The sequence below is a fragment of the Salminus brasiliensis genome, chromosome 6 (genome assembly GCF_030463535.1).
Source record: "Salminus brasiliensis chromosome 6, fSalBra1.hap2, whole genome shotgun sequence".
Classification (NCBI taxonomy): Eukaryota; Metazoa; Chordata; class Actinopteri; order Characiformes; family Bryconidae; genus Salminus; species Salminus brasiliensis.
This window is the reverse complement of record NC_132883.1, coordinates 39,383,940-39,411,822: the sequence shown is the minus strand read 5'-3', so window position 1 is coordinate 39,411,822 and position 27,883 is coordinate 39,383,940. Positions and strand designations below refer to the sequence as shown.

Genomic DNA, 27,883 nt, shown 5'->3' with positions numbered 1-27,883 from the left:
TTAATAAAAACAGAGCAAAATAAGACCACATACATACATTAAAGCATTCATCTTATGCTACAATGTGCTTGATACAAAAGAAAAATTCGGAACACTGTTCTCATATCATATCTGCCCAATATTATTTATTTCAGTCCAATCTCTTTAATACACAGAAGTATTCATTAATTTGGTAATATCATGATGTGTTGATCATTGATAATTTCTTTTAATATTGCAATACATAGAACAACATAGAATTTCATTCACTAAAATGAAGGAAAAACAACAAACTGTCAACAACTATATTTTCAACCTTTTATTAAATTTATGAACCTTTTTAAATTCAATTTAAGAATTTCTTTCAGATCCTAACAACATTGCTGACCACTGATTTTCTAACTGGCCACTGTCTGGACAGGGAGCTACGTGATAGCATACTCACAGCTAAGCTGAACTTCAGCAGATGCTGCTGCTGCTGCTGCTGCTGCTGCAAATCAGTGGCTTTAAGTTTCCCAACGACTCGCAAACATCTAACTTTACAACGCTGAAGCTTTTTAACAGTTAAACTCCGCGATTTAATTCCAGACTGTAGTCCTGAAAGACAACGTTTAGCCGGATAACATCTCCAAACCGTCTCCCCTACAAAGTTACCGTAACACCATTACAACCGAACTTACCCTCCTCCTAAGATCAACATGGGTGGGAGGAACTAAGATTGACGGTCCATTCGCCCAATCGCTACCTCCTTGCCCGCCCTCTGATCAGATTAAACCAATCAGAGTGTAGTTCGTTATGGAGGGACGGGCTTTCATTGGTCAAAGCTGAAGCGGCTTTTTCTTCTTTCTCAAGTTTTCTGTGCGTCGTCGTTTGTTAGGGGACGGACGCTGTGCAGGTAGGTTCACGTCTTTCTGTTAATTTACCTTCAGTGAATGTTCGATTGATTTATGGTGCTTTAAGACTGCTCGTTTATATGTAGTATTTTGAATATCCGTGGCTTTGGGAATTCGCTTTAATAAGTGGAACGAGATTCGCTAGCTATGCTAGCTATGCTCGCTACCGCTGATGCTAATGAGTGGCTCCACTGGGTGGCGAGCTAAGCTAACTAGCACTAGCTCCTGTTTCGATTTCGATTTTATTTGTTCGACAGAAAACAGTCAAACTCACCGACCTTCAGCTACAAAACCGAGATGTAGTTCATGCAATGAAGTACTAGTTTAAGTAGCTAGCTGCTTCGTTGCTAACGGAATTGCCTTCATCTGCGGTGCTCTGTAGCTTGAGTCAGCAAGAGGAAGTTCGCTAGCTAGCTTAGCCTGGTTAGCTAGATAGCATTAGCTCGAGCCTTCTATTGTTAATGAGGCTGGCTGGCAGGCAGGCAGGCAGGCAGGCTTGTTGCTCAGCAGCTGGGCTCTCTTGCAGAGAAGGAGAGAAGAGGAGAGCATGGAAATAATAATAGCAATATAAATAAGTTTAAGACATCCCCTCGCTTTAAATGGGACCCCTTTCGTTTAAGTTTCTTAGCTAAATCGAGGAGTTTGAGATTATTACTTTTGTATCTTGATATTTTAGCAGCTCTGTGTTGTGGCTAATAAGTGAAACATGCTGTTAGCTATCTCTTCTTTCTTTCTTCTGCTTTATAATGTGAGGATGGTGTATGCAGATCGTGTATGTGTTTTAGGTTTGTGGAGGAAAGAATAGCAGCGTTAAGGAAGCCTCGGTCTCTGCATTAACGTTAGCTAGCTAGCTACTTCCTTGTTCAGTGGCGTTAGCTTCCTGTTGTGTCGTAGTTTGGTGGTGAATAGCGCTCATATTTGTCATATCTCAACTTTCCCAACTTTATGTGGGTTATACTCATTGCATGCGAGGCTGGGGAGTAAGAGAGCAGGTTGTTGTTGGTGTTATGGAGGGGGTGTAGTGTATTCCTATCTTGCCTGATCTCTGATCTCTCGTTTTCCCTCTTCTACCTGCAGGTCGTGTGGCTTTAACTACTGCCAGACAGAAGTGAATCAGTTTGGCTGTGAAGTCTGTGGTGAGTTTTTTAATTTTTGTAAGGGATCAAGGGGGCAGTGGTGGCTCAGCGGTTAGAGCGCCGGGATATCGACAACAGGGTTGTGGGTTCGATTCCCGGGCTCGGCAAGTTGCCACTGTTGGGTCCTTGAGCAAGGCCCTTTACCCTCTCTGCTCCCCGGGCGCTGGAGTTGGCTGCCCACCGCTCTGGGTGTGTGTGTGTACTCACTGCCCCCAACACATGTGTGAGTGTGTGTTCACTACCAGATGTGTTAAATGCGGAGGACACATTTCGCTGTACAGTGTACAGTGACAAATACGTGCACCTTTAACCTTTATTTGTCTGCATTTATTACTGTGCTTTTAACTTTCCCAGTTCACCCATATTCTTGTTTACAGGGGAATACGAGGGCAGTTCATCACTGCAGATTGTAAACAGAGAATGGACACAGAAAACGACCAACAGGAAGAGGAGACCAGTTTCAGCCCAGAGAGCAACGGTAGGATTTCAGATCAGTACTTCTATGAGGCTGTTTACACTCTGTATTAACATGCAGTTTGTGTTTGGGACTTGTACTTTTGCTGGCTTCTGTTTACGCTTCACTAAATGCATCCGAGACGAGATCCAATTTTACTTCCCTAATGTAAAAAAGCAAAAAAACAACCCAAAACAAATCTACATGTGACTGCTGGAGGAAAGGTGGGGGTTTCATGGTGTGGTGGAGCAGTAGATAGTTTGAACAATACAATGGAGCCATAACGACTCTTTCTAAAATGACAAAAGAATAATTCAGCAGCAAGGGAACACACCCTGTAATACTGCCAGCTGTGGTCGATCATCTACTGGTAAATAAGTAGGAGCGTGCACACACGCACACACACACAAAGAAACCAGTGTCTGTAACAGCAGCGATGTTTTTCTCACCAGTGTATTTTCGCTTGCATAACTGTAACCCGACACACGCACAGTGCGCACCGCTTACATTAGTGTGAGGTTTTGTCAAGGAGCATTTCTGACCCCTTTAAATTTGTTTGGGTGATTCTGTCTTAATCCAATCACAGTGTGCCCATGGCATGTTGAACATCTAGCTTTTCATGTGGCAGACTGTAATCTGATTGTGATCTGATCGTCAAAATGTTAATGCAAGGTGTGAACAGCCTCTATATGAGGTGTGAATGCTAGTGCCAGTCAATGTTTTTCCTCCTTCTGCTGCCACTAGAACCTTTTTAACGGCTCAAGTTTCATTTTAGGGTTTTGTTTAGCAAAAATGTTTTTTTTTAATAGGGACCAACAGTTATGATTGCTGTAGTTCATTAGTTTGTGTCTGTCTGCCAGGCAAACGTCCTGCGGAGGATATCGATGACCAGCCGGACTATAAACGCTCTCGGAAGTCTGATGACATGGTGGAGCTGCGTGTGTTGCTACAGAGCAAAGTGAGCACCTTTACTCTGGCTTACAGAACAACTCATTTTAACTACTACATATATTTTAACACTGATATGTTTTCTTGTCCCTTCAATCCAGAATGCAGGAGCTGTGATTGGAAAGGCGGGCAAGAACATTAAAGCTCTGCGCACCGATGTGAGTACACAACTGTCTAGTTTTTGGCCCTTGTACACACAATCACATGTACTGGCACATATACACATGTACAGGGGCTGTAAAATGATGACTACCTTTTTTGTGCGGTAGAATTATGTAACTATGCTAATATCGTTGAAAACACACTTCTACTATCAGCTTTGCCACCCTTTTCATAATTCTGATTTTAAGAGATTTTTAATCCCTGGAGTTCTAAGTAAAGAATCATGTATCTGTAAAGAAAATTAAAGTATGACTAATAGGCAAAAAGTATTTGATAAAGGCCAAAACTACATTGCTCATTGCTCTTTCTTCTTGTCCTGTCCTCCTTTCTCCTCCAACATATGAGAGTATGAAATCGCAGTGAAATTTTTTACAATTAAAAATGTACTCCTCTTCCACTCCCTCTCCCCTTTTTCCTTGTTTTTGTTTTTATTTATTTATTTCTGGCCAATTCCCATATTCTGGATCGACTTGTCCCGCCCACCTGCGTTGCCGCCTGACCTCCTGACTCCCTGGTTGGCCCCGCCCATAATCGTGCCCTCCCTATTGGGCGCCTTACTTGATTGACATCCGTGTGCTTGATTGCTCTGGGTGGCTGGCCCCGCCCCTGCAGTACAATGCCACTGTGTCAGTCCCAGACAGCAGTGGGCCCGAGCGGTACGTGCCACTCAGATACTCCAACCTCCAAGTACTATCAGCACTGTTACTGCCAATACCAGTACTGTTAATGATGTCCTTCATGTACCAGAATACTCCCTACTGCCATAAACAGCCACTCATAAATTATGGTTACTATACTATTAGAAGAGCTGTAGTGTTATGTATTGAGTGCCTGTGCTGCCATCTGTCATTTAACGACCCTCTCCTTTTTCAAAGGTGCTATTTCTCTTTGTCCTCACCCAAAGAGATCAGAAATCCTATTAAAAGTACATACTTGCACTGTTGATCCATGTCTCATAGTTCTATATTCAGGTATTTCCTGCTAATGAACAGATCAGATCAGTAAATGAGGGTGAAGGGCAGTGCATTTAATTCCTTTTCTCCTGGTATGTTTGTATTGTGATGTGTTCCTGTGGTATTTGGCTAATTTAAAAGCCCAAAGATTGTCTGATTGCTGCCAGTGATCCCTGCCGTGCATCTCCTGTCGTCCTTACCATTTTCTCAGTTTGTCTCAAATCTGTCCATCTCTCTTCTAACAGTGAAGGACATCTTGCTTCACTGACTCATTCCACACCAGTTCTTCTTTTCGGTCTGAATCTCTATCTGTCTTACCTTCACATCCGGTTCCTTCTCTTTTCTCCCTGTCTTCTCTTGTCATCAGAGCTAACGTGTTCTAAAGCTCCTGAACAATCCTTTACTACACGGTCTGCATCTCCTCCCTCTCCTCCTCCTCCCCCCTCTTCTTCTCTTCTCCATCCTGCCTTTCCAGGGACCGGATGGAGTCTCACTTTATTTTTTGTTTTTTCTTGCTGTGCTTCATCACTCCTTTTCTGTGCAGTCAAAAGCATGAGGGAGTGCATGACCACACACCTTAGATCAATCTGCCTGTGGATAATTCATTCATGCACAGCAGACAGACTCTGGCAATAGTGTAATGTTGCAAGAATACCCTGCATGCATCTAACGTTTGTTCTCTTTCTCATCTCTCCCTGTGTGATCCTAATACAATCACACACCTGAAGGATTCTGAGCATCAGTGCAGAAATCCCAACGGTGGCTGAAATACTGCTGAAAATCATCCCCACATTGGAGGAGGTAAGCTCAGTGCCTTAGTTTGTTTTTCAGATATGATCCCATCATATCTTCAGTGAAAGTGTTCTGCATGAATATCTGAATCCTTTTTTCTGGTTAATTGGCTCAGTACCAGCATCATAAAGGGGTGGACTTTGACTGTGAGCTGAGGCTGCTGATCCATCAGAGTTTAGCAGGTAGCATCATTGGTGTAAAAGGGGCCAAAATCAAAGAGCTGCGTGAGGTAAGGCTTGAAGATGTTCTCCAGAAAGGTCTTCATTACAATGTCTGTACACCAGAACATGGCACACTAAACTCTGTTCAAATATCTTGATCAATTATTTATTGTTGCAGAGCACCCAGACAACCATCAAGCTGTTCCAGGAATGTTGCCCTCAGTCCACTGACCGTGTAGTGCTAGTGGGGGGCAAAGCAGATAGGGTTGTGGAGTGTATTAAAACCATGCTGGAGCTCATAAATGAGGTAAAAATGAGTATCCATCCATTCATAGCATTCAAAGCGGTTTTGAGTTCTTGTTTTTTTCATTTCTATGCATCCCTGTTGGTCTCTCTCTAGGCACCCATCAAAGGCCGTGCCCAGCAGTACGACCCCAACTTCTATGATGAAACATACGACTATGGCGGATACACCACAATGTATGAGGACAGAGGTCGGCGTTCAATGGGAGGCTTTCCCTCACGGGATCGCGGTGGTGGATTTGATCGCATGCCACCCCGTGGCGGGCGTGGGGGCCACCACATGCCACACAGTAGAAGGGACTACGATGACATGAGCCCACGCAGGGGGCCCCCTCCACACCGTGGAGGCAGAGGAGGTGGTCGTCCACCACGGAACATGCCCATGGGACCGCCCCACCATCGTAGAGGGTAAGTGACTTGCTTGTAATGGACTGATGTCACCTGTACATTGTACACTGATGTTGACATTGTATTCCATTTAATTCATCCTGTTGGTGTTGCGCATTAAGCAGTTTTTTGCCTAAATTGAGCTAGACTACTGTTTAAAGGTCTGGAATCTTTGTTTTGAATAGTATACAACAGTTTATGAAATAGATTTTCAATTTTTTAAATAGAACTGACATTTGAACAATTGTGCAGTTAGGCAGAAGAGCGTTCGTTATTTAATATACTGAATGGAGCAAGATATTTATTTATTTATTTTAACGGACCCTATACCATGGAAAAGCGTTTCCCCATTAGTTTACAGTAATTTGTAAAGTTTCAATACACACAATTCAGTCCCTCGGTCCACATATTGCATATCTCCACTGATTCCACTTATGCCAGTTTAGCCCCATTCTTCCAAAGAGGAGTGTTTCACCTTGGTGTGCTTTTTGGATGGCATTTTACAAGGCAGCCAATCAGAACATGGCTTTAATACAAGGGGCAAAGCTTGACCTATTAATTATAACTATTTTTGGAACATAACCACACAAGCATTGTAAGTGGATCTAAGGGACTAATACAAGAAGAAATGTGAAATTGGCCCTTTAAATAATTTGAACACAGTACATATAAGTTGTGACAAGCAATATTAAGTGAGCTACTTATGTAAGTGTGCATTGATCTTGCATGATGATGGCTGACCGTATATGGCTACTATGTGTATGTTTACAGTGACGACCAGTATTACAGCTCCCACCGCAGCCACTCAGACGACAGACAGTAAGTCCCTCCCTCTAGTTCAGCGGCCCATCATGTAGCTGGCCTTTAAGTACAATGTTTGCCATAGAAAAGTTTCTGGAGCTGCAGTCTTCTCCTCTCTTTCCTGTCTGACTTCATCTCATATACCATGTGTCTAATGTGTATAATCTCACTGCTTACTGTTTGTATAGTTCCCTACACGGTCACTTTGCTTTGTTTTGCATGTTTAATTTGGACATAACTTTGGAAAGCAGCTATGAGCTAATATTTAGGAGCCACACTTTTGTTGACATTGTTGTTTTGTTTCATTGCCAGAGGAGACAGGAGAGGTAGACCACGAGACCGTTATGGCGGCAGCATGGTGAGTACACCTTATGATCTTGTTTTCTATGTTTGTTCGCTACATCCTCTCTGCTTTTTTTGATGGAGAAAAGATAATCACATGAGAATTCAGATGGTCTTATTAGTAATGAGATTTTGGTCTTGGCCTAAACTAGACTAGAAGCTATGCAAACTCAAAGGTGGTTTCTGTAGCCTGCGTGTCCTCACACTCCTTCATGGGCAGATGGTCTGCCCGAGACAGACTGCCTGCTGTTACCTGGCAACAGATTTTTTTTTTTAATTGCTTGTTGCCATAGAAACAAGAGTGACTGAATTGACTGAAGGCGGGCATTGGTTTATTTGGTTTATTGTTAGCTGGCTAAAAATGGTGTGGTGTTTCTTTTTACAACATCTCTCTTTCTCTCTCTCTCTGCCCCTACAGAATGATGGTGGATATGGTAAGTGTTCATTTTGGGGTATTTATGCACTTTTGCTGGTTAATTTACAATATATATTTCTGCAGTCATGCAAAACAAAAATCACATTTCTCCAAAATTGCAACTTAACAATATAAGGAAAGTCCCCTTTTCACTTTGGAAATGGAAGTCTGTGTAAAAAGATTGAATTCCAGATGATTTGAAAGCAGACTGAGATATAGAGGTTTTTGATTGGCCGTGGCAAAATACCTGTATGTACATATCTACTTATTTGTCCCAAGGAGAACATTTAATTAATTTGTCTTGTCTTTTCTGTTTTGTGTGCGTTCCCCAAATAAACATTAGACAACTCCTCGTGGGACGGCTATCAGTCTGGTAAGTGTTCAGGTCCATTGTGAACTGAAAGTTGTACTCCTGGCAGTAGCAACCCTCTAGTGATGGACTGACTTCTCTTGTCTCTCTGTGTATTGTTCAGGTGGAAGGGGTAACTATGGTGATATGGGCGGCCCCGTCATCACAACACAAGTGACAATTCCCAAAGATGTAAGTGTGTATGCAGTTGTGTGCTTATAATACCCAATGCAGCGCTGGTCTTCATACAACACGACTGAAACCCTGCAAGCAAGGGTAGCTGGAACACACCAACACTCTTAACCTGGCTCATCTTTTTCCGTAGCTGGCGGGGTCAATCATTGGAAAAGGAGGCCAGAGGATTAAGCAGATCCGCCATGAATCTGGAGCATCGATTAAAATTGATGAACCGCTCCAGGGATCAGAAGATCGCATCATCACCATCACGGGGACCCAGGACCAGATTCAGAACGCACAGTACCTGTTACAGAACAGGCAAGTCCTACATAGCCTGCCACTTACTCTTTTGTCTGTCTCTTTGGTTTCCTAATTTCAGTTCAGGCTTTCTGATCAGTTTTCAACTTTTTATTTATTTAATTTAGTATTTACATGTCCCGTCACCCCCCTAACTTAATTCTTCTGAATTTCAGTTACAGTGTAGGAACACCTGTAGTTATTTGGCTTTGTGGTTATTTGACGCTGTTCACACTAGTCAAACTGAGTGTGACTCTCAAATCAGATCTGTTTAACTGTCCACTCCTGTTTGCAAGTGATCAGATTGGATGTGCGTGTTTGGACATCTGTACAAATCTGATTGTAACTGAATGGGATTTCTTGAAGTTTTTGGCAGTCTAGAAATCAATCTGGATACAGTCTACATCTGCCACAATTTGGATTCGGACTGAACATGGCCCAAGAGAGCATAATTGAATTAATGGTCCCATGCTCTGGGTCGCTTTGATGCCACCAATCACCCAGTGTAATGCTAACCAGTGCTGTCATGTCATGTTGGCATCACTGACAGTTAAGTGTTACTCAAAGTGTAACTAGGCATTGAGAAAACCTGGACTGCTCAGTTGACCCTGACATTTCTTAGCAATTGTGTGCATGATTCATTAAATTGAGGCTGCCTAATTTTCTCCATCCTTGTTCTCTCCACAGTGCTCTCCACTTGCTTGGACACCACCACGAATAACCCATCCCACCCCCACTTCTCTCAGGACCCCCAGCCCACTGCAGTTCCACTCCATCTCCTCGTTATCAGCAGCGCTGCCTCCTGACTCCTAGCACACAAGACCCTTCTGTAAAAAATCTTTCTCCCATACCTTATATCCTATGGAAGCTTAGATTTTGTGTGAAGACCTCTTGTTGAGTTCTTTCAGTCCAGAGGAGAGGATGCAGTCAGTTATCCTCTAAACCTCTTGTCCTCTAAACCTTTTGAGCGTATATACCTGCTTGGTATCTTCTTTTCTTTCCCTTTTCTGCTTTGATAAAGGCCACACTTTCACTGCTTCACAAACACATTGTAGAGTTCTGCTTTTTGCTGAATGCTTGTTTTGCAGGTCCTGCATTCTTTTGACGAGTTGCTGTCTGTGAGCGTGTTCTATGCTTTTCCTCAACAAACCATCCTGAATCAGTCCAGAATGTACACAGAAACTTTGGAATTTTTTTAATGAGTTTTTCTTTTTTTCTTTTTTTCTTTTTTTTTTTTAAATAAATGCATACATTTTCTCTTTTACTGAGTTGAAGAAAAAATATATTTGGTCTGTACGGAGAAAATTATATGTAAATATCCAGTGATTTATATGGGATAAAATTGGTGTGTTCATCAGAGTACCCGTACCTGTTCTGTCAGTGTGTTGGTCTCTCCTCTGCCGTAGTCTCCTCTAGGCTTCATTGCAGCTGTGAAGCCTGGAGAAAAGATCTTGATGTTGGTGGTTGTGTATCCTTTTAATTTTTCCACTCGGTCACTGGGTTTATAGGAGCCCAGTGTTTCTTGGATTTGCTCTACCTCTGGAAGTTTTGTAGGTCTACCACTCTAAAATGAGGCCCACAATCATCTTTTTTTTTTTGGGGGGGGGTTGAGGAGAAAGAGAGGGTTTGACGTTGTACTTCAGATTGTTGGGCAGAGCAGTAATTTGAGTTCCTCTTTCTAGTTTTATTATTATTATTTTTTTTTTGTTTGCATATTTTAATTTTTTTTTTTTTTACTCATTCTTTGAATTTTCTCTCCCAGATACATTTGTAGAGTTTTGTCATTTGTCAAAAATAAAATATGCCAGTTTTTATGAAATTCTTTCAGCTCTGTTGGTCATTTGGTAAATGAACAGCCTTCATGTTGATGATAGATGCCCTGTTATTTTGCCTCAGACTGAAACCCACTGGTTTTCTTTTCACAGTGGGCTTTTCCCAGTCCCCTCAGTTCCCAGTTGGCAGGGTGTTTGGTGAGCTAGCTGAAGACATTGGAGTTGGGTCTAATAGGGTGAGCTGCTGGCTAGCTTAGCACCTGTCACTTCTCCGGCTCTCCCCAGGGTGTTAGGCAGAGGCCTGCAGCGGTCCTTCACTCGGTTGGCCAGCGTTAGCTTCTAGCCTTTTTTTTTTTTTGCCTTACTCTGATAATCTCCTGAAGTGGCCATTTAGTTTAGCTTCAAAAGGGCTTTTGTTAACAGTAGTGGGCTAGTGAGTTAGAGGTGTCTGTAATTCTCATATTTTGCTGTCATGCAAAACCTAGTCCCTTGGTGTTTATGAATCTGACCATACGTTACATTGACCAAATTTGATTAAGAATGGACCCACAAAAATGCTCCAAAATTATGTAAAAAATGGAAGATGCACTTTTATTAAACAAAATATATGTTAATGAGGTCTCTTCTGGTTGGCTGCCTTCTGAAACTTCTGACTCCAGCGTGATGGGCGGGGCTAAATTGCGGTAGGATGTGCAGTAATTATTTAATGACTCAAATCTCTCCACTAAAACTGACCCCAGGTCAGTAGCTCTAGTCCTAGGATGTAAGGATCCTAACCCGCTGGTTTCCTAATAGCGTGCTGTAGACCGACTGAAGCAGAAGCCGGAAGATCCTGGGCGCTCCGTTACACTGGGGGGCGCCATCCCTCCCGTTTAAAGCCTTTACTAGAGGAGAAGCGCCTGTAGTGCTGAATGAACGTACTTTGCTCTGGTGGTCTTCGCACCACTCCCTTCGTCATACCACCTGCACCCACCACCTTGTGGTCTCTTCACCTGTGGAGTTAGTCTGGGAAGTTCTGGTGTGTATTTTCTGCTCTGCAGATCAGGAGCGTGAACAGGTGTGTGAGGCTCGCCAGTCTCTGAAGTGTGAGCAGCAGAAGTTTAGGGCTGCAGGTTTGAGGGGAGGCTTCACTGAGTTTTTATGGCCGGTTGTTTTAGCCAGTGCTGCAACCTGTAACTCCCTCAAATTCGGGATTTCTGTAATGCAGTTTTTACTAGACGTTCTGATGTGGGGTATCCACTATGGATTTATGAATTTATGAATGTTTATTATAGTAATATGAGATCTGCAGATCTATAAAGCCATTCTGACCAGTCGTATTGGCAGGACCTTTTATGGCTACCATTGATTTTACATGAATTCACATGCTCTCTTATCTATATATTATATTTTTATTAGTAAAATGCATTTACAGTTAGTTTTACAAGATCATAATTATTTATATTTATACTGTATTTCTGACTATTGACTATAACTGCACATATCTTGAGTGCATACATGTAGTCAGAACTAAATTAGAGGTCTTTTCATTAATTAACATTCATTTCCAGGTATCTGGACCTAGACGTTTTAGCATTAGTAAGGCCAGGATGTTGATATACACTATATAACGAAAAGTATTGGGACACCTGCTTGTTGGACTAACTGTCTTTCTGCTAGATTTCGGAGGAGCATTGCTGAGCATTAGTGAGATCAGTGACATTCAGTCATGTCGCTCCACTGCTGCGTTTTCTTCACTGGCTTCCTGTAGCTGCTTCCCGCATCAGATTCAAAACCCTGACGCTGGCCTACAAAGCCAAGAACTGACCAGCCCCTCTGTACTTGATGGCAATGGTCAAAAGCCGATCCGCACCAAGAGCCCTTCGAGCTTCAAGTACGGCTTGGCTCGACCCGCCATCCCTCAAAATCCACGGAAGACAAGCGCCCAGGCTTTTTTCAGTCCTGGCACCGAAGTGGTGGAGCGAACTTCCCCTGGGTGTCCGAACGGCAGAGTCCAACGCTCGCTGTGTTCAAACCCAGACTGAAGACCCTCCTCTTCCGAGAGTACTTGGGCGAATAGCAGAGTGGTCTCCTTACTGACTTGTGTTTAGTAGTGTCTAAACTTAGAGGATCTTTGAATTTTTAGTCTATTTAAACTAGCTGAGGTTTTTCTTGGGTAAATAGCAAAGCACTTTTGTAAGTCGCTCTGGATAAGAGCGTCTGCTAAATGCCTTAAATGTAAAATGTTGGATGATCACCATATTACCTTATCCTCAACTCCCCCAGCTTATCACAAAAAGTGTTGGAAGTGATGGAGCACCATCCATCAAAGTTCCACTGCTCCACAGCTCAAGGCTTGGGGGTTTTACACTCCTCTAGGCAACGCCTGGTATTAGACAGCATGTGGCCAATAGGTTCATGTTTATCTGCTCCAAAGAGTCCTATTCTTTTGGCAGTACTTCTATACAAGGACTAGACAAGCTGTGTGTGCATGTACGCATTTGCACATCTGTGTCAGCAATGGGTGCAAGTTAAAGCAGCTAAAGCGCATGCATTAGAAGGGCTGTCCGCAAACATATGGACATATGGTGTATGTAGATTATCTGCATTGTGATTGACCACATAGATTGTACTTTAGAGCCAGTGTAGTATAACCATAACAGCCCCATAACTGCTATGTATTAAAACATAACCGTAATTATGATCCATATAATGTTGTATTTGATGCAGAATGGAGCAGCCGCTGTCTCCTCGAGAGTCTGGCCAGTTTGTGGCGGAGCGGAGCAGGGATGTGTTTGTGGACGAGGAGGGGGTTAAGAGCATAGCAGAGATGCTGTATGGACTGAAAGACGAGGAGGCGTTTACGGCCAGCGGCTGGAAGAAGATGAACCCGCTGGCTCCCCCTCCAGACACAGACACGGCCATTAACTGGGTGTTCGTGACGGACACCATGAACTTCTCCTTCTGGCCAGACAGAGAAGACCAGCAGTGTGAAGTTATCTACAAAGGAAGCACCTATCGTGGATACATGTCTTTGTGTGCGGCCGTCACCAGAGCTTTAGATGAGGGTACATGCATCTGCAGTTTTCTGTAGTAGTAGAGGGAACCTTCGGGCCTTCATGATTTCTGAAGGATAAAATACAGGTCTAATTTTTAGTCTAAATATATTCTTAGACTAATTCTATAAATTCTAATATTCTTATATTGGTTATTAGATGGAAAGGATAAGCGTTAGATAAACCAAGCAAGCTTTCCCATTGGTTAGGCCTTCAGGAGCTGGAATGAAGGTCTTAGGCATCAGATAAACCACCTATAAAACTACACAGTGGAATCGACCAGTCTTTTGATTTCTAATATTTGGGACCAGTTCTGATTAATGCATCACAGGCAGGCTTTCTAGAAGTCCTAGGCATGACGCAGACTGAATGCCAGTGGTAGTTTAACCAGGATTCAGTGAGTTGTTAGAAATGGAAAACGCTGGAGGCGAGCCACAAGACTCTGACTTTAACCCATCCTTCCAGTGAACACACACTAGTGAGCAAACGTGCCCGGAGCGGTGGGCAGCCATTGCTGCGGTGCCCGGGTAGCAGGAAGGGTGAAGGCTTTGCTCAAGGGCCTAACAGTGGCAGCTTGCCAAGCCCTGGTATTGAACCCGCTACCCTGTCATCAATTACTCAGGGCTTTAATCACTGGTCCTCACTGAAGGCCTACCTTAAATAAATAGCCATGGTTCAATACTGAACTGATAATAGGCCCCTGCTCTATAGCAACAGTAATATAGCTAATAATTAGCAGCTGGGATGCCTTGTATATTTGAAAGAGGTTATTAACATTTATGTAAATTGATGTAAATAAAAATAAATATAATAAATAAACACAATTTATAATAAATTGATGACATAAATTGATAATTGGTGAATCTGCAGCTACATTTTTTGTCACCACTTAAAATACCCTTTTGCCTAAATTATATAGATGTATTATATGTAAATCTAAAATCTATATGTTAATATAGTATATAAAACAACACAAATATAAAAACATAATGACACATAATTCCTCTAATTCAGTCTACAGCACCAGTATTTCTGATTAAAGGGGGTGAGCTATTAACATGAGTGACCTTTTCCTCCGAACCTGCTGATGTTCTTTCTCCTGTTCCTGTAGGCGTGCCGATTACAGACCCTGCCTACTTCTCTCAGATCAGTGAGGCGGAGCTGGGGCGTGTCCTTCGCTCTGATAGTGCCACGCCCATGCCCATGCTAAAGGAGCGCCACCAGGCCCTCACTGAGGCGGGGCGGGTGCTCATGCAGCATGGCGGATCTTTCCGGAACTTCATTAGCCACGGACAGAATGACGCGGAGAGGATGGTGCGTTACATTGTGGATAATATACCGTCATACAGGGATGAAGCCACCTATGAGGTAAACAAAGAAAATGATGACTGGTTGATTTGTATTTGCAGCAGTGGTGTAAAAGTGAATTCTACACTCCCCAACTGTAGGGGGAGCCCAGTAGCAAAAATACCAGTTTTCGCATATTGCTGCTTTAAAGTGCAAAAACATGAATGATTAACGTAAGTAAATACGTTCATGTTATTTATAACACAGTCTTGGTTGATGAAAAACTAGAAAGTGAATGATGCTTTTCGAAATGTTTGAAAAGTATTTAAAAAGTATATAAAACTTTTTTTTTAAAATATCAAGATATTTTTTGTCCATGATATGGGCCCTTTCAACCTAAAACGTTTACAAAACATTTAATTGTAGGCCATCAATTCACTATAACAGCATTTTTCGATACAGAAAAAATGCTAAATAAGTGTACCCCTTTTATTAATACCAATTATTAATATTTTTCCTATTAATTATTAAATTATTGTTAATATTAATGTTTATATTTTCAACATATTAAAGCACTCAACATCATATTCAATAAATCCAATATTTAAAACAAGAATTGTGCTTCATAGTGTCCCTATCTATCACTGTAACCATAAGCTGGCGTATGTAAGAGCCTCAGGCTAGCATGCTAGTCATTATACAACTATTCAGTACAGTACAATAGAAGCTGAGTTAATGTAGCTACTATTATAGAGCATTTTATCGCTCAGCCTTATCGATTTGACAGTATTCACGATTATTTATGTTATACAAATACAAGCAAGCTAGCTTTAGAGTTAGCATTAGGCTCAGTCTTACCACAGCTATCATACAAGCTTTTTTCTTGGTTGAAGACACCGGTTAGTTAGTGGTGAATGCTAAAGCCAGAGCTATCGGGTAGTTTACAGTATAACCAAATCAGAGGGCCACTAGCTTAATAAGATCCAACAGACCAGACTGTACAGACAATAGCAGTTCCAGACGAAATGCTAGCTAGATGTTTTAGTCATTTTGACCAGAAAAAGAAGCCACTGATGGAAAGTAGCTAACAGGACGGTCAGGTAGCTGCTTTGTTAACTTTAAAACTTTAGCCTTCCTCATCTGACTAGTCGTCTCTGTCATCTCTGGACAGATCCACTCTCTCCATTATAATAATGATTTAAAAACAGCTATCGTAGCAAGTTTAGCTTTCTAACAGCAACATTAGCTAGCTGCCACCAAAAATGTGCATATCAGCTTCATCAGAAGGTTTTACTGGCCTTTAAACTTGAAACTGACAGTCTGGAGATTACTGTAGGAAGTGAGTAGATCTATAACAGATGTACTGATGGGTAATGTTTTCAGTTTAGCTACAGATCCTCATAATCACCTGCACTGACTGATTGCATCTTTTGTGTTCATACATCTTGTCTTGCCATCAACACTGATAATCCAGGGCAAGAAGATTTCCTTCTATAAGCGGGCTCAGATCCTGGTGGCCGATTTTTGGGGGATTATGGAGGCCAGGCAGGAAGGGGACATACCAAACCTGGACTATCTGACCATGTTTGCGGACTACAGAGTACCGCAGGCCCTCGTCTACCTGGGGGCACTGCGCTACTCGGACGCGCTTATGGACGCCCTGAAAAAGGGTGAGTTGGGTCCTTATCTTCATACTGGTCTATACCCAAAACGAATGACCATCCTTGCCATTTCCTCAAAGTGCTTTTGGTCTACTTTGAGGCCTCTGAAACACGTTCAGTTGATCAGTCTAGGTTGGATTCAGGTTTTATGGGGCAGGATTCTCTGAAGGTGGCCTGTGGTATCTGACGCCAAAATGTTATAGCAGGTTGATCCGCAGTTTGTTTAGACTGTTTCCAGCGCATCTTCACCATAAACCGACCTCAACGGACCATGCCACCTTCTCCCATTGCTCCATGGTCCAGTTCTGAGGCTGTGTGTCTATTGTAGGAGCTTTCAATGATGGACAGGGGTTAACAGGGGCACTCTGACTTCTACATTCCTCCAGCAAACATCATTAAAAATTGATGGGACTTGTGCCACAGTAGCCCTTCTGTTGGTTTAGACCAGACAGGATAGTCTTTGTTGCCTTGGTGCGTCAATAAAGCTTTGCGCGACCAGCATCCTGTCTTCAGTTTATGATCTGTCCCTCTGTGGACCACACACCACTGCTGATTAGGAACACTGAATAAGCTTTGTCAGTTTGGAGATGCTCTTACCCATAGTTGTTCATTTTAATGGCTCTATTCCACCTAAGAAGACTCTACTAAGGTCATGAAAGCCATGTGCTCCCTATTAAATGCGAGTAGGGAGTCAATTCAGATATGGACTACATAGACAGCTCGTCTTGCCTGTCGATTGTACTGATTCTTTATTCTTGCCATTTCTAGGTGAGGTTCTGAGCTCCGGCGAGAGGAGAGAAGTGGAAATCCGAGGCTGCTCCATCTGGTGTGTGGAGAGAATCAGGAGTCGCCTGTGGGACCTGGTGCAGGAGAGAGATGGGAAGAGCTGCAGCATAAACTCAGCTCTCATCGACTTCTATCTGTGGCCTTATGCCAAACAGCATCACAAAGAAATGGCTCACATCCCCATACACCACACACGCTGCATCTACTACTGAAATGAAGGACCGAATGCTCTTCCCGGTTTACGGGGGAATCATCGATTCAGTCTGCCCATCATTCCACTCCAGTGTTTACATTTGTTTTAAATAAAAAACACTGAAAATGACACAAGAGGAAGTTGCCTTACAGAGACTAAAAACAGAATCAGTAAGACCCTCAGTGAGCACAGCAAGGGCAAAGGTCCCTCAGAGCTGGAGAAAGAAACCTTGGGAGGACCCAAGACTCACAGGGGGATCCATCCTCCTCTGATCAGAACTATTTATCAATTATTGATAAAAGTCACCAAACCACCACACAAGACTGTTCTACTGCTCAGGTGTGCAACATAAGCATAATATAAGATAACTAATATAGTCATAGTAGAGATGGTCAGAAAAATAATAGTTGATGGTGGCAATAATAATAGCGGCAGATAATTAGAGTCCGTAAAAATTTGAGCACGGTCATTAGGCAGCTGGTCTGGCACGGGTGGCAGGGGAGCCTGGTCATCAGTCTGGTAGGTGGCAGCCGGTCTGACGCAGGTGCAGGGGACCCAAGCGGTCAGTCTTCCAACAGGTCAGGCTGAATAAGTGGGCAGAGAGGTTCAAAAGATAATGGTGCTCATCCACTAATATCTGCCTAACAATTTTCATACATGTGTTCTTGAGAAAAGTCCTATGCTCTTATAAAGATGAATTCCATTGTTCTTCTTGTCCTATAACATGAACACATCCCAAATTCGAAACCTTATATCTCTGTTTTTACCGGTTTTCACTTTTCAACAAAATTAAAATCTGGCATTTCTAGCACTTTACAGAATTTCATGACCAATAGAAATGCTCCAAAATGACCAGCTCCATTGGAAGTTTCTCCCTTGCCTGTAAAGTTGCCATTTATATATATATGTCTTAAATTAAATGTTAAATGGGGCTGGGGACTTTATTAAACAATAAAAAATAATAATAAAGGACATCTATTTTTTCCTTAAGACACTTCTGTGAATCCGGTGTTCTGACAAGTTGTGTTTCCTTAAAGCCTGTATATAATGTATATGTATAGATACAACTGCTTTAATGAACATTAGGTAGAATATTTTGAATTTCTAAAAGCATCATTTCAGGAAATGATCCTAACAGAGGAGTAGGTGGGATGCTGGGGAAAGCCTGAGTCTCCTCATCAGGGTAAAGGTGAGGTAATTGTGGTGATATATATATTTTTAATATAATAATTTTATTTTTACATTTTTTTTATTGTATGCACACGTTTGAAACACCCAATCAAATAATATCAGTGATCTAAGGTTGTATAATGCTCATGAGGAAAACAGCTATTTCGAAACGCGTTCTTGAGGACGCTACTTGTTTGTCCAATTCGGCCAACGTAGGGTTTGCAGTTTCAGCCTGTCTGCTCTTGGCGACAATCAGCGGCTGTTCCAAGACTTTGGTCAGGTGAAAGTTTACCACTTGTTCGACTTACAACCTCTGAAAGTTCATTAGTTGGCTTATGGCAGGCTTATGAAACGTGCTGGATGGATGTGGGGCAGGAGCACGGCGTGGAAGGGTTAGGATGAGGGAGGAATCTGGGAGAGTGCAGGGTAGTGGTGACACAGCTAGCAGGGAAGCTAGCTAGCTAACAATGCCATACAGTGCCAGCTAACGGCTAACGCACCCACAAAACACAACGGCGAAACTTCCAGTAGAGGCACGGGGTTCATTACGTGATAAAAGCAGGAGTTTTAGGACTGTTTCTGTCCACTTTGACGACGTTTGTCACTGATGAGTAAGTTAACGGCAGCGGGGTTGCAGTAACCTGTTAGCTCGCTGCTCCAGTGCTGTGATTTTACAGCGGTGAGGCTGGCAGCTAACCGCAGTCCAGCCCCTGCTCATTTTATGGTTAGATTTCCATTAATCGCGATTGTTACTAATATTGTTGGGTATTTCGGACGATTTCCACTCACTAAAGGACAGAAACATCAATAGCAACTGCTGTTGACCACATTTGTTGACCACAGGAAGCTTTATCCTCAGCCACCTAGCTATACACCCAAATGTGAGGTACGCTAGCTAGCTGTATGTCCACATTTTGTGGAGACCTCTTCTAGTGAGTGAGGAAATACACACACACACACACACACATACACACACACACACACAGCTTGTCTAATCCCTTAAGAGAAGTGCTGCCAGTAGAGCAGGACTCTCAGGAGCAGATGGACATGACACTACTGGCATCATATCTAATGCCAGGCGTGGACTAGAGGGGTATAAAGCCCCCCAGCATTGAGCTGTGGAGCAGTGGAAGAACTGTGTCCTCTGGGATGATAATATGATGGTGCTCCACCCAGTACTTTGGGATGAGGTGGGGTGGTGATCGTCTAACATCCTGACCTCACTCACAAGAGCAATGCTCCAGGATCTAGTAGAAAGCCTCAGCTGGACGGTAGAGACAGTTACCCCAGCAAAAGCAGGATAAGCTCTTTTAACTGACCGTGCACATCTCACATTTGTTCAGGTACATATTTGACACTCTTCTTATCCAGATGTTACACAGGAAGGCAAATGTAGCATTAGAGGTCAAGGACTTCAAGGACTTGTATTGGTGTAGGGTGGCGTCCTTGCCACAGCCAGGACGCCACCACACCACACCAGATGAAAGATGAGAGGGTGACCAACGCAAACTGCCGCAACAGATGATGCTTTTGTCTAATAGAGTGGACAGTGAGTGGGTACTGTTGATGTTGGTAGTAATGGAGCGTTCATTTTGTTACCCACATTAAACATCCCAGAATAAAAATGAGAGCAATGCAGATGATCAGTGCTTTAGCGAGACAAGTTGTAATGGAAATTTCTTAATGGGGTTTAACCTAACTCTGACATCTCCATTTGCAGAAAACACTATGACATCCACGATGATCTCAGTCCCCACCACAGCGTCTCGCTTCGCCCTGCTGCAGGTGGACTCTGATTCCGACTCGGACTCTGATGTGGGCAAGCCTAAAGGGGGCCGTGAAGCTGGGAAGTCACGCTCAGGGAAATCTTCCAGTGCCAAAACTAACCAGAACACTGAGAAGAAGAAGGAGAAGAAGAAACGGAAGAAGGAGCAGCAGCAAAGTGAAACTAATGAGGTGAATGAGAGCGAAAGATGGAGAGAGGTGTCAGTGATGATCTAACGTATGCAGTCAGATTGGTCTTCATTTTTTGTAGGTGCATGTCTGTTTGAAATGAAAATACTCACAGATGGGGGCTCAGAGTAGCTCTGCAGTCTAATGCGGTACCACTATGGCCCCGGGAGTTACAAGTTTGAATCCCCAGCCATGTCCGCTTTGCCATCAGTGTGCTAGGGGAGCTATAAATGTGGGTACATGGGCAGTACCAAATTGGGAGCAAAAGGGAAAATCTTTATACATTTATATCAAATAAAATAAGAATTCTACACAGATTCTTTACCCTATGTATATTTTTGTGTGTTCCTCTGCAGCTCAGGAGCCTCGCCTTCAAGAAGCTGCCTCAAAAGTCCTCAGCCCCACCTTCTACGCTAACTCTGCAGGGTGTAGCTAATGATCTGCTGCAGCCTACAGCCAAGGATCGCCCGTCAGCCCCCCAGGAGAATTGGCAGGAGTGGAAACAGAGAGATGAACAGGTGAAAATGTTTGTTCTGTCGGTCTGTTTGGCCTCTCTCGTCGTCTTCTCTCCTGTGGACATATTTGACTTCTGATTAAATCTTTGTTGGTTATGTAGCTGACCAGCGAGTTGTACGAGGCGGATTTGGAAAAGGCCTTAATGCTGAGTAAACTAGAATTTGAGCAGCAGAAAAAGGTAAATCATTGAGTTTTGTCTGCACTGCTGGTAAAACATCATGTAGACCACTGTTGAATCAGTCGTGCTATTTGTATTTGCTCAGGCAGCAGTATGGTGTGTTTGTGTGCAGGATGTTGCCAGTGTGGAAACACCGTCACCAAAGTCCAAAGGAGGGGGGAAGAAAGACAAGAAGAAGAACCAGCAGGGCAAGGACAAGCGCATCACAGTGTCTCTGAAAGACTTTCAGCAAGAAGGAGGCATGGGTGAGAATCTGTTGTGTGTGTGAGTGTGTGTGTATGTGTACTTTTGTGTATGTATGAAAGCGCACGTGATGTAAGAAATGCTAACTGAGCTTTTCTATTCCAGATCCGCTGAGTAAGAGGCCAGAGAAAGAGGTGAGTGTCTTGTGTAGTTAGATACAAGGGAGGGCATTTTTTATTATTATAATTTTTTTTTTTTTTTATTGTTCTTGGCCATTTGACTTTTGATATACAAGTCCTGTGATAATTTTGTTTTCTGTTATATACTGAAATGTAAACAGTCATGGGTGGTATAACTGTAATACCACATACAGCTGTGTTAAAAAATATTGATGCCATACACTGAAAACAGGTGGTGAAAAAAAAAACAAACAAACAACCCCATCGTAGATGAGTTTAGCGACACAGAGTTCAACTGAAGGACAGAGCAAAGATGAACCATTGACTTAATGAACCTGAAACCAGTCAGCAACACTCCTAAGACCATTCACCCGACTTTGTGCTCTTATATTTGAGGCTTTATCCATTTATACGTGTTAGATTTGAGCCTCAGTCAGCTGCGGCACGATCTGTGTTGTGGTGTTTAGCCGGCTTGCTAACTTATCTAAGATCTCCACAACAATTGCTCCAGTTGGTATTTTTTTAACCAACTCAACTGGAGCAAAGGCTGGTTTTTGCCTTTTTAGCCTCACTTCCCGACTCTTCTGAAGTAACCGTTGTTTTTAGCTTCAGTCCTTCACTAGCGGGCTGGGAGTATGTAAATTCTGGGAGTGTGAATAAAACAAGTGAAAACAAGTGTTTTGGGGTTTTGGAATCAGTCTGTGTTACAGCTGTGTTTTACTTTAGTGGGACCATGAGATAGTTTTCCATGCTAGGGCACCTTTAATTGTTAGACATTCAGTATAGTTTGTGTTGAACTGCTTGCCAAAATGAGATGCAATGAATGAATGCAATTCTGCCAAGTTACATAGGTGAGAAGTACTGTGATTATATTAGTAGCTCTCTCCTTTCCCCTCTATCTTTCGCACACTCTGTCTCTACATCAGGAGCCGAAGCCTTTGAACCCAGCGGCCCGAGAAGAGAGGTTCTTCAACCAGCTGGAGGACGATGTGAGTCGGATCGTGCAGAGAGACAAGCGCAGAGAGCAGTACAGCAGCAGCGCCGGCCATGAGGTCAACACCTCCTCTGAACAAGAGCAGGTGAGAGTCTGGGCCAGTCCTTCACTGAAGCAGTGCTTCAAACCTGTAGAGTTCACAATGAGTCAGAGCGAATCTGAGTCAAAGTTCTGATCTGGAATCAGTTTAACGTCTACTTTTTATTTACTCTGAGCTTCAGTGTCCACCTTGTATGGAACCGTATACAGTGTATATGATTAGGACCCTCAAATTTGAAGCATGCATTATAACTTGAAGTTGCCAGACATTCAGTATAACACACAGTTTCTCTCGATTCTCCTCTAAGGATGTCAGAACCGAACAGTTAAAGTTTGAGTTGGAAAAGAAAGACCGGGAAATTGAAAAGATGAAGAAGACCATTTCGCAGTGGGAGGTAAGTGGTGATCGGAACACTCTTTGACTGCCACAGGTTTATGTCTTTGATATTAATAATAATAATAATAATAATAATAAAAGTCAAAAAGTCTGAGGCCCTGAGAGAGCACAGTTGGCCTTGCTCTCTCCAGGGTGGGTAGATGGCACTCTCTCCCTACATCGCTTTGCTGCTGTGCCCTGTGGGGGGGAGGGGATGATGCCAGCTTGGCCATCATCCTCCTGTCTCCCACAACCTGCACTGGGTCTAAGAGGCTTCCCAGGACAGAGCCGGTCGGCCTCTTTATAAGTTTGTTCAGTCTCTTCTTGTCTGCCGTCGAGATGCTACTCCCCTAGCAGACCACTCAGATGTGCCTACTTTGCCTGCTAATACTTTACTGTGTTAAAGAAATGTCCTCAGACTTGTCAGTCTCCAGTATCTATGTTACAATCTTCTTATGAAAAGAGGGAAACAGCCCCTGGAACCACATCTTGAAATATTAAATTATTTTTCAAAAACTACACTCTTAATACAAAACACAGCAGAAATATGATACAACACTCCTCAAAAGTCACCTTAGTGCACCCATCAGTAATCTGTCTGGGCGTGGCCTTAATATTCTAATGGATGTGTGTGACTGACAGCCCTTTATCACTGGTGTTTTGTTTGTTATGGCGATGCACACAGCCGCGAGACTACGAAGTTACATTTTTGAGATACACATGGCGTAAAGATGCATGCAGGGAGAATTGAGTCTATACAGCCATGCATAGACAAACCTACTGATGAGGAGTTTGGCGATAATTCAGAAGTTCCTTCAGCAAATAGCTCTCATTCACAGGTGGTGACGGAAAAGTAAAGCTAGGTTTCTTAGTTTCCCAGCAGAATTAAAAAGGTTAAAGGGTGCGGTCACACTGGGATTGTGAACGTTATGCAGCTCTTTTCGAGCTTCAAGCTTGGACTTGACCTCACGAAGATGTCCTACGTCGGTTATCATCTTCTAGGCTCTGAGCTCTGAGGCTCCCTATAGCTTTGCCCGTCACAGAGGAGCAGCTCGGCTAACCCTGTCTCTTCCTTGCAGTGCTACAAGACTCATGCTCTGCCCTCACAGGGAGAGGAACAGTGACATAAGCCTTGCCACTTGTAGGACCACTTATTCTATGTGGAGAGGAGTGCAATACTGGTGAAATACAGCAGGAGTTTCTTAGACCTTGGGAAGACATGTGTGCATTTACACTGGAGGCCCTGAGGAGCCAGATTAACTTAATTAGAAACAAAAAAGACTCTGGTTCCAGTTCTAAAATCTAGACCGACTGAATTTTGGGTTTAAGACACGCCCACTTTTGGTGTGTCATTTAAAAACGGTATTTAAGATGCTACTGGTGTTTGTATCTATATCAAGAGTCTGTTTATCTATTTGTCTTCTTTAGGAGAGATATAAAGAAGTGAAGGCCAGAAATTCCCAGTTACTTAAGATGCTTCAACAAGGAGAGAGTGAGTACAAGACTATTGCATATCATGGGTCGGTGTTCATACTCTACCACCATAGAAGGCTATAATTTAAGTTATGCAGGCATGAGCCAAACCTTTTTTTAATATGGTTATGGTACGACTAATCTTATTTCTCAGTGAAGGACAAAGCAGAAATCCTGCAGCAAGTGGACGAGCTTCTGAACATCAAAGAGGAGCTGACGTCACAGGTACCACACATTGTCTGTTATGTTTTTGCAATGTCTTTGAAATAGAAGCCATTGGTGACACTATTGGCCGAGTCCCTAAACAGGGAGTTTAGTTGTAAACCCATGTATGTCTTCTCCTCAGGTGACATTACTGCATGCAGCATTAGAACAGGAGCGATCGAAGGTGAAGGGCTTGCAATCAGAACAACCCAAACATCAGGTAAGAAGTCTCTCCTGCTCTTATGCGTCTTAGTCCTTCAGCTTATTGTAGAGTTCACAATGAAGAAACCTGTGCTAAAATAAGTCAGTTCAGTCTGGGTCAGTTAGGTTGCTGGTTTTCTCATTAGAAAAAGCATGCAGTCAGTGGCAGGACAGAGAGAGCTCTTCAGCACAAGAACCTGAAAAGAAAAGATAAGATAGCTTATGGGAAACAGCTGTGATTGCGAGTGAGTACTGTAAGTACCTCCCTGTTGCCTGTTTTGACTTTTTGACACACCTAAAAATAAAGGTACAGAAGGTTCTTTGAGAGGTGCCATAGAAGAACCACTTTTGGTTTCAAAAAACTTTTTTTTTTTTTCCCCCAGAGACGAGAGTAAATTGCCCCAAGAAGTCTCTTGATGCAAAGGTTCTTGATCAATTGAAAGGTCACCTTACAAAAATGGTTCTTTATGAAACTAGAAGTGCTTCTTTTGTGGCATCGCTCAAAAATCCTTTTGTAGTTTTGTACATGATACAATGACCATCAATTTTCATACCAGGGTATATTTAAAACCGGTATACAGCTGCAACCCTAGGCACAATACAGGCAACCAATCAGAAGGTGGTCATTTACATATATACAGTCTTAAAGGCACAGCGTGTTTAATTCTAAGGGATACAAAATGTTGGAAATGGACTATGCTGGAATGAACTATGCCTGTTTTTGGTACATAAGCCCACACAAACACGCTGTCTAGTGGTTCTTTAAACTTTTAAAAGTTATCCAGAGGTTCACACTTTTACACTTTTTGAGGCTATGGCTTGTGTTATGAGTGTGTCCGAAGGTAGATTTACACTTGTGTTTGTTTCGGCAGACCAACCGGAAGGGGAAGAAGGGACCAGAGGGAGATTCATGAAGAGACAACACGAAAGGAAATCAACAGTTTTAGTGCTTCAACATCTGGCTTTTTTTTTTTTGTTTGTTTGTTTTTTTTGGGTTGTCATCGCTGACCCACTCCCACGATACATACCACACACACTTCTCGTCTTCTCTCTGAAACTCTGACAAGTCCCAGAAATGCTCTCTGTGTCAAACAACAAGTGAGTCTTCTGTCTCCTCACGGTTGCAATTATCTCATCTAGGCTGTGGGTAGAACTTGCCCTTGTGTGCTGCTGTTTTTGTGTTTTCAGGAGCTGGGTGGTCCCAGTCTGCTTCTGTCTGATTAACCTGTAAAACACACACACACACACGTTTTTTTGCATTTCTGTATTGGCCCCCCAACACTTGATGACTGACTGGTTTCCTATGAATACTCTGCCTAATTGATTAAAAGCAAGAGAGACGTAAGGTCTGTGCTACAGGTGCTACTCTACGTCTCCTCATTGGTCACAACCAGACTGTTTGAATATGTTCAAATGCCTGATGGCTTAACGGGAGTCAAACAGGAAGGAATTGTCCGTATTTAAGTTTGCCAAAAGCATCACGATAGTTCACCCATGTTGTCCTATGGGCGACTTTGTCGTTCTGATGGCTTTGTTGTGTCTGTGCTGCCTTTTAAAACCAAACCAGTATAAAGAAAATACAAAACATCACCTAATCCGGTGTCAACAGCTCAACCGTTTCTACATTCATGCTGTCTTCTCTGGAATGCTCTGCCTCCTGCTGGCGACAATGTGCCACTTCATGTCCACTACAAAACAAGCCACACCTGTGCTGCTCCACACTGAAAGCTCAAGGGGTGAATGTAATATCGAGTTCCTTTCAATAAAGAGACTAATCTACTTTTTTTTTTTTTTTTTTTTTTTTTTTTTTTTAAAGCACATCTGCCGGCTGTACTCATGAAGTGTGTTGTCTTACAGCGTGAGAGGGTTTAATGAGAGCCCTTGACTTCTCCACAGTCACCATTAATGTTGGTAATGAACTTCTGTAGCTGGTAGGAGTTGGTACACTGCCGCACTCCATCAGAAGAAGCAAACTAAATGCAGGCAACACTTTAAAGCATGAGTATATAAACCACACAATAAAATCTTTTTACACTGATTTCCTTTGAAAGTTAATTTTTTTAAATTTCTTTTAGTGAAGTTGAACTGATCTTCACAATATGGACAAAAGTACTGGGACACATCTTTGTATAACTTTCATAGTTTTTTTAAATTAAGGGAAATTTAAAAAAGAAAGAAAAGGTCATGTTGATTTTGTTGGAGTAACTGTCTCTACTGTCCAGGGAAGGCTTTCTGCTAGATTTTGGAGGAGAATTGCTGTGAGGATTGGATTACATGTTGTGACAAGAGCAATAGTGAGGATGTTGGATGATCCTTAACTCATGGAGCATCATCTATCATTCCAGAGAACACAGTTCCACTGCTTCACAGCGCGATGCAGCATCATCTGCATGTGGTTTCCCCCCAGGGTACATTGAAGGCGTTATATTATAAATATAATATAAAAAATGTACAATTATGATGTTTCTATGCAGAGACCATTTGACCTACACTTAATTTTATATGTACACATAAATATAAAACCAATTAAATTTACCCTAAAATTACAAATTTGAAACCTTTACAGATCATTGTTGTGATTTTACATTAAATTTCAATTTGATTTAAATAATAGTGTAATTTAATAAAAAATTTAAATACTGTTAAATATATATATTAGTATATATTTTAAAAATGTTAATTAATTTGTAAATTGTAAATTATTTATTGTAATTATTAATGTAAATTAATTAATCTGCTTTAAAACATCATTTCCATGAAATTATTTATGATTTTTTTTTTTAAACACAGCATCTGTTGTATTTTCTCATGAAATGATGAATGGTGCATTAGGTGCAGTTTTAGAACATTCACATTGCCATTAGTCATTGTCATCTGTAATGGAAAAAACTGTGTTCAGTTCATCTGGTGCACAGACAACAGTGGTACACGGTAAAGAATTAATCACACTTCAAGGTAAAACTTACTATTTTTGGCTTCACTACTTTCTGCAGTGTCATTCTTCTGATGTAATTTACAAAAAATGATATGAGAAATACATCATAGCACATTTCTCAAAACCGCTTCCCTAAATACCAAAGTCCGGTATTTTACCCCAGCTGTATTTGGGCTTGGACTCATCTGACAAACTTTCA

The 27,883-nt window shown here is 42.3% G+C and overlaps 3 protein-coding genes across 9 annotated transcripts; all 3 read left to right on the top strand.

Moving 5' to 3' along the window:
• Positions 1 to 829: 829 nt before the first annotated feature.
• hnrnpk (heterogeneous nuclear ribonucleoprotein K) lies at positions 830 to 9,784 on the top strand. Of its 3 annotated transcripts, XM_072682355.1 has the most exons (17): positions 830 to 874; positions 1,950 to 2,008; positions 2,386 to 2,486; positions 3,323 to 3,420; positions 3,512 to 3,568; positions 4,185 to 4,228; positions 5,254 to 5,326; positions 5,433 to 5,546; positions 5,657 to 5,785; positions 5,879 to 6,189; positions 6,940 to 6,987; positions 7,282 to 7,327; positions 7,730 to 7,745; positions 8,070 to 8,099; positions 8,200 to 8,267; positions 8,401 to 8,570; positions 9,237 to 9,784. In XM_072682355.1, the coding sequence occupies exons 3-17, from the start codon at positions 2,429 to 2,431 to the stop codon at positions 9,268 to 9,270; spliced, it is 1,296 nt and encodes a 431-aa protein (XP_072538456.1). In that variant the 5' UTR covers positions 830 to 874; positions 1,950 to 2,008; positions 2,386 to 2,428; the 3' UTR covers positions 9,271 to 9,784. The 3 variants fall into 3 exon arrangements, with proteins under 3 accessions (XP_072538456.1, XP_072538458.1, XP_072538459.1); XM_072682357.1 differs by lacking the exon at positions 830 to 874 and having other exon boundaries at positions 1,252 to 2,008; XM_072682358.1 differs by lacking the exons at positions 830 to 874; positions 1,950 to 2,008; positions 2,386 to 2,486; positions 4,185 to 4,228 and having other exon boundaries at positions 3,403 to 3,420.
• Positions 9,785 to 11,117: 1,333 nt separating this feature from the next.
• Positions 11,118 to 18,301, top strand: qng1 (Q-nucleotide N-glycosylase 1). Of its 3 annotated transcripts, none has more exons than XM_072681084.1 (5): positions 11,118 to 11,339; positions 13,031 to 13,368; positions 14,468 to 14,724; positions 16,118 to 16,313; positions 17,073 to 18,301. In XM_072681084.1, the coding sequence occupies exons 2-5, from the start codon at positions 13,032 to 13,034 to the stop codon at positions 17,300 to 17,302; spliced, it is 1,020 nt and encodes a 339-aa protein (XP_072537185.1). In that variant the 5' UTR covers positions 11,118 to 11,339; position 13,031; the 3' UTR covers positions 17,303 to 18,301. The 3 variants fall into 3 exon arrangements, with proteins under 3 accessions (XP_072537185.1, XP_072537183.1, XP_072537184.1); XM_072681082.1 differs by having other exon boundaries at positions 11,118 to 11,378; XM_072681083.1 differs by lacking the exon at positions 11,118 to 11,339 and having other exon boundaries at positions 11,672 to 13,368.
• Positions 18,302 to 18,659: 358 nt separating this feature from the next.
• Positions 18,660 to 26,787, top strand: gkap1 (G kinase anchoring protein 1). Of its 3 annotated transcripts, none has more exons than XM_072681079.1 (12): positions 18,660 to 18,733; positions 20,174 to 20,409; positions 20,763 to 20,924; positions 21,023 to 21,100; positions 21,213 to 21,345; positions 21,449 to 21,477; positions 22,389 to 22,541; positions 22,804 to 22,890; positions 24,300 to 24,363; positions 24,499 to 24,569; positions 24,691 to 24,768; positions 25,622 to 26,787. In XM_072681079.1, exons 2-12 carry the CDS (start codon positions 20,182 to 20,184, stop codon positions 25,661 to 25,663), a joined length of 1,125 nt encoding a protein of 374 aa, XP_072537180.1. In that variant the 5' UTR covers positions 18,660 to 18,733; positions 20,174 to 20,181; the 3' UTR covers positions 25,664 to 26,787. The 3 variants fall into 3 exon arrangements, with proteins under 3 accessions (XP_072537180.1, XP_072537182.1, XP_072537181.1); XM_072681080.1 differs by having other exon boundaries at positions 18,666 to 18,728; XM_072681081.1 differs by lacking the exon at positions 21,023 to 21,100.
• Positions 26,788 to 27,883: the final 1,096 nt, after the last annotated feature.

Excerpts from the sequence above, each read along its gene's own strand:
- hnrnpk (XM_072682355.1), top strand. The coding sequence starts at position 2,429 with ATGGACACAGAAAACGACCAACAGGAAGAGGAGACCAGTTTCAGCCCA. Across the intron at positions 4,229-5,253 it reads GACAGCAGTGGGCCCGAGCG|GATTCTGAGCATCAGTGCAG; the intron begins GTACGTGCCACT and ends ACACACCTGAAG. Across the intron at positions 8,571-9,236 it reads CAGTACCTGTTACAGAACAG|TGCTCTCCACTTGCTTGGAC; the intron begins GCAAGTCCTACA and ends TTCTCTCCACAG.
- qng1 (XM_072681084.1), top strand. The coding sequence starts at position 13,032 with ATGGAGCAGCCGCTGTCTCCTCGAGAGTCTGGCCAGTTTGTGGCGGAG. Across the intron at positions 13,369-14,467 it reads CACCAGAGCTTTAGATGAGG|GCGTGCCGATTACAGACCCT; the intron begins GTACATGCATCT and ends CTGTTCCTGTAG. Across the intron at positions 16,314-17,072 it reads TATGGACGCCCTGAAAAAGG|GTGAGGTTCTGAGCTCCGGC; the intron begins GTGAGTTGGGTC and ends TGCCATTTCTAG.
- gkap1 (XM_072681079.1), top strand. The coding sequence starts at position 20,182 with ATGACATCCACGATGATCTCAGTCCCCACCACAGCGTCTCGCTTCGCC. Across the intron at positions 21,101-21,212 it reads AATTTGAGCAGCAGAAAAAG|GATGTTGCCAGTGTGGAAAC; the intron begins GTAAATCATTGA and ends GTTTGTGTGCAG. Across the intron at positions 24,769-25,621 it reads CAGAACAACCCAAACATCAG|ACCAACCGGAAGGGGAAGAA; the intron begins GTAAGAAGTCTC and ends TTGTTTCGGCAG.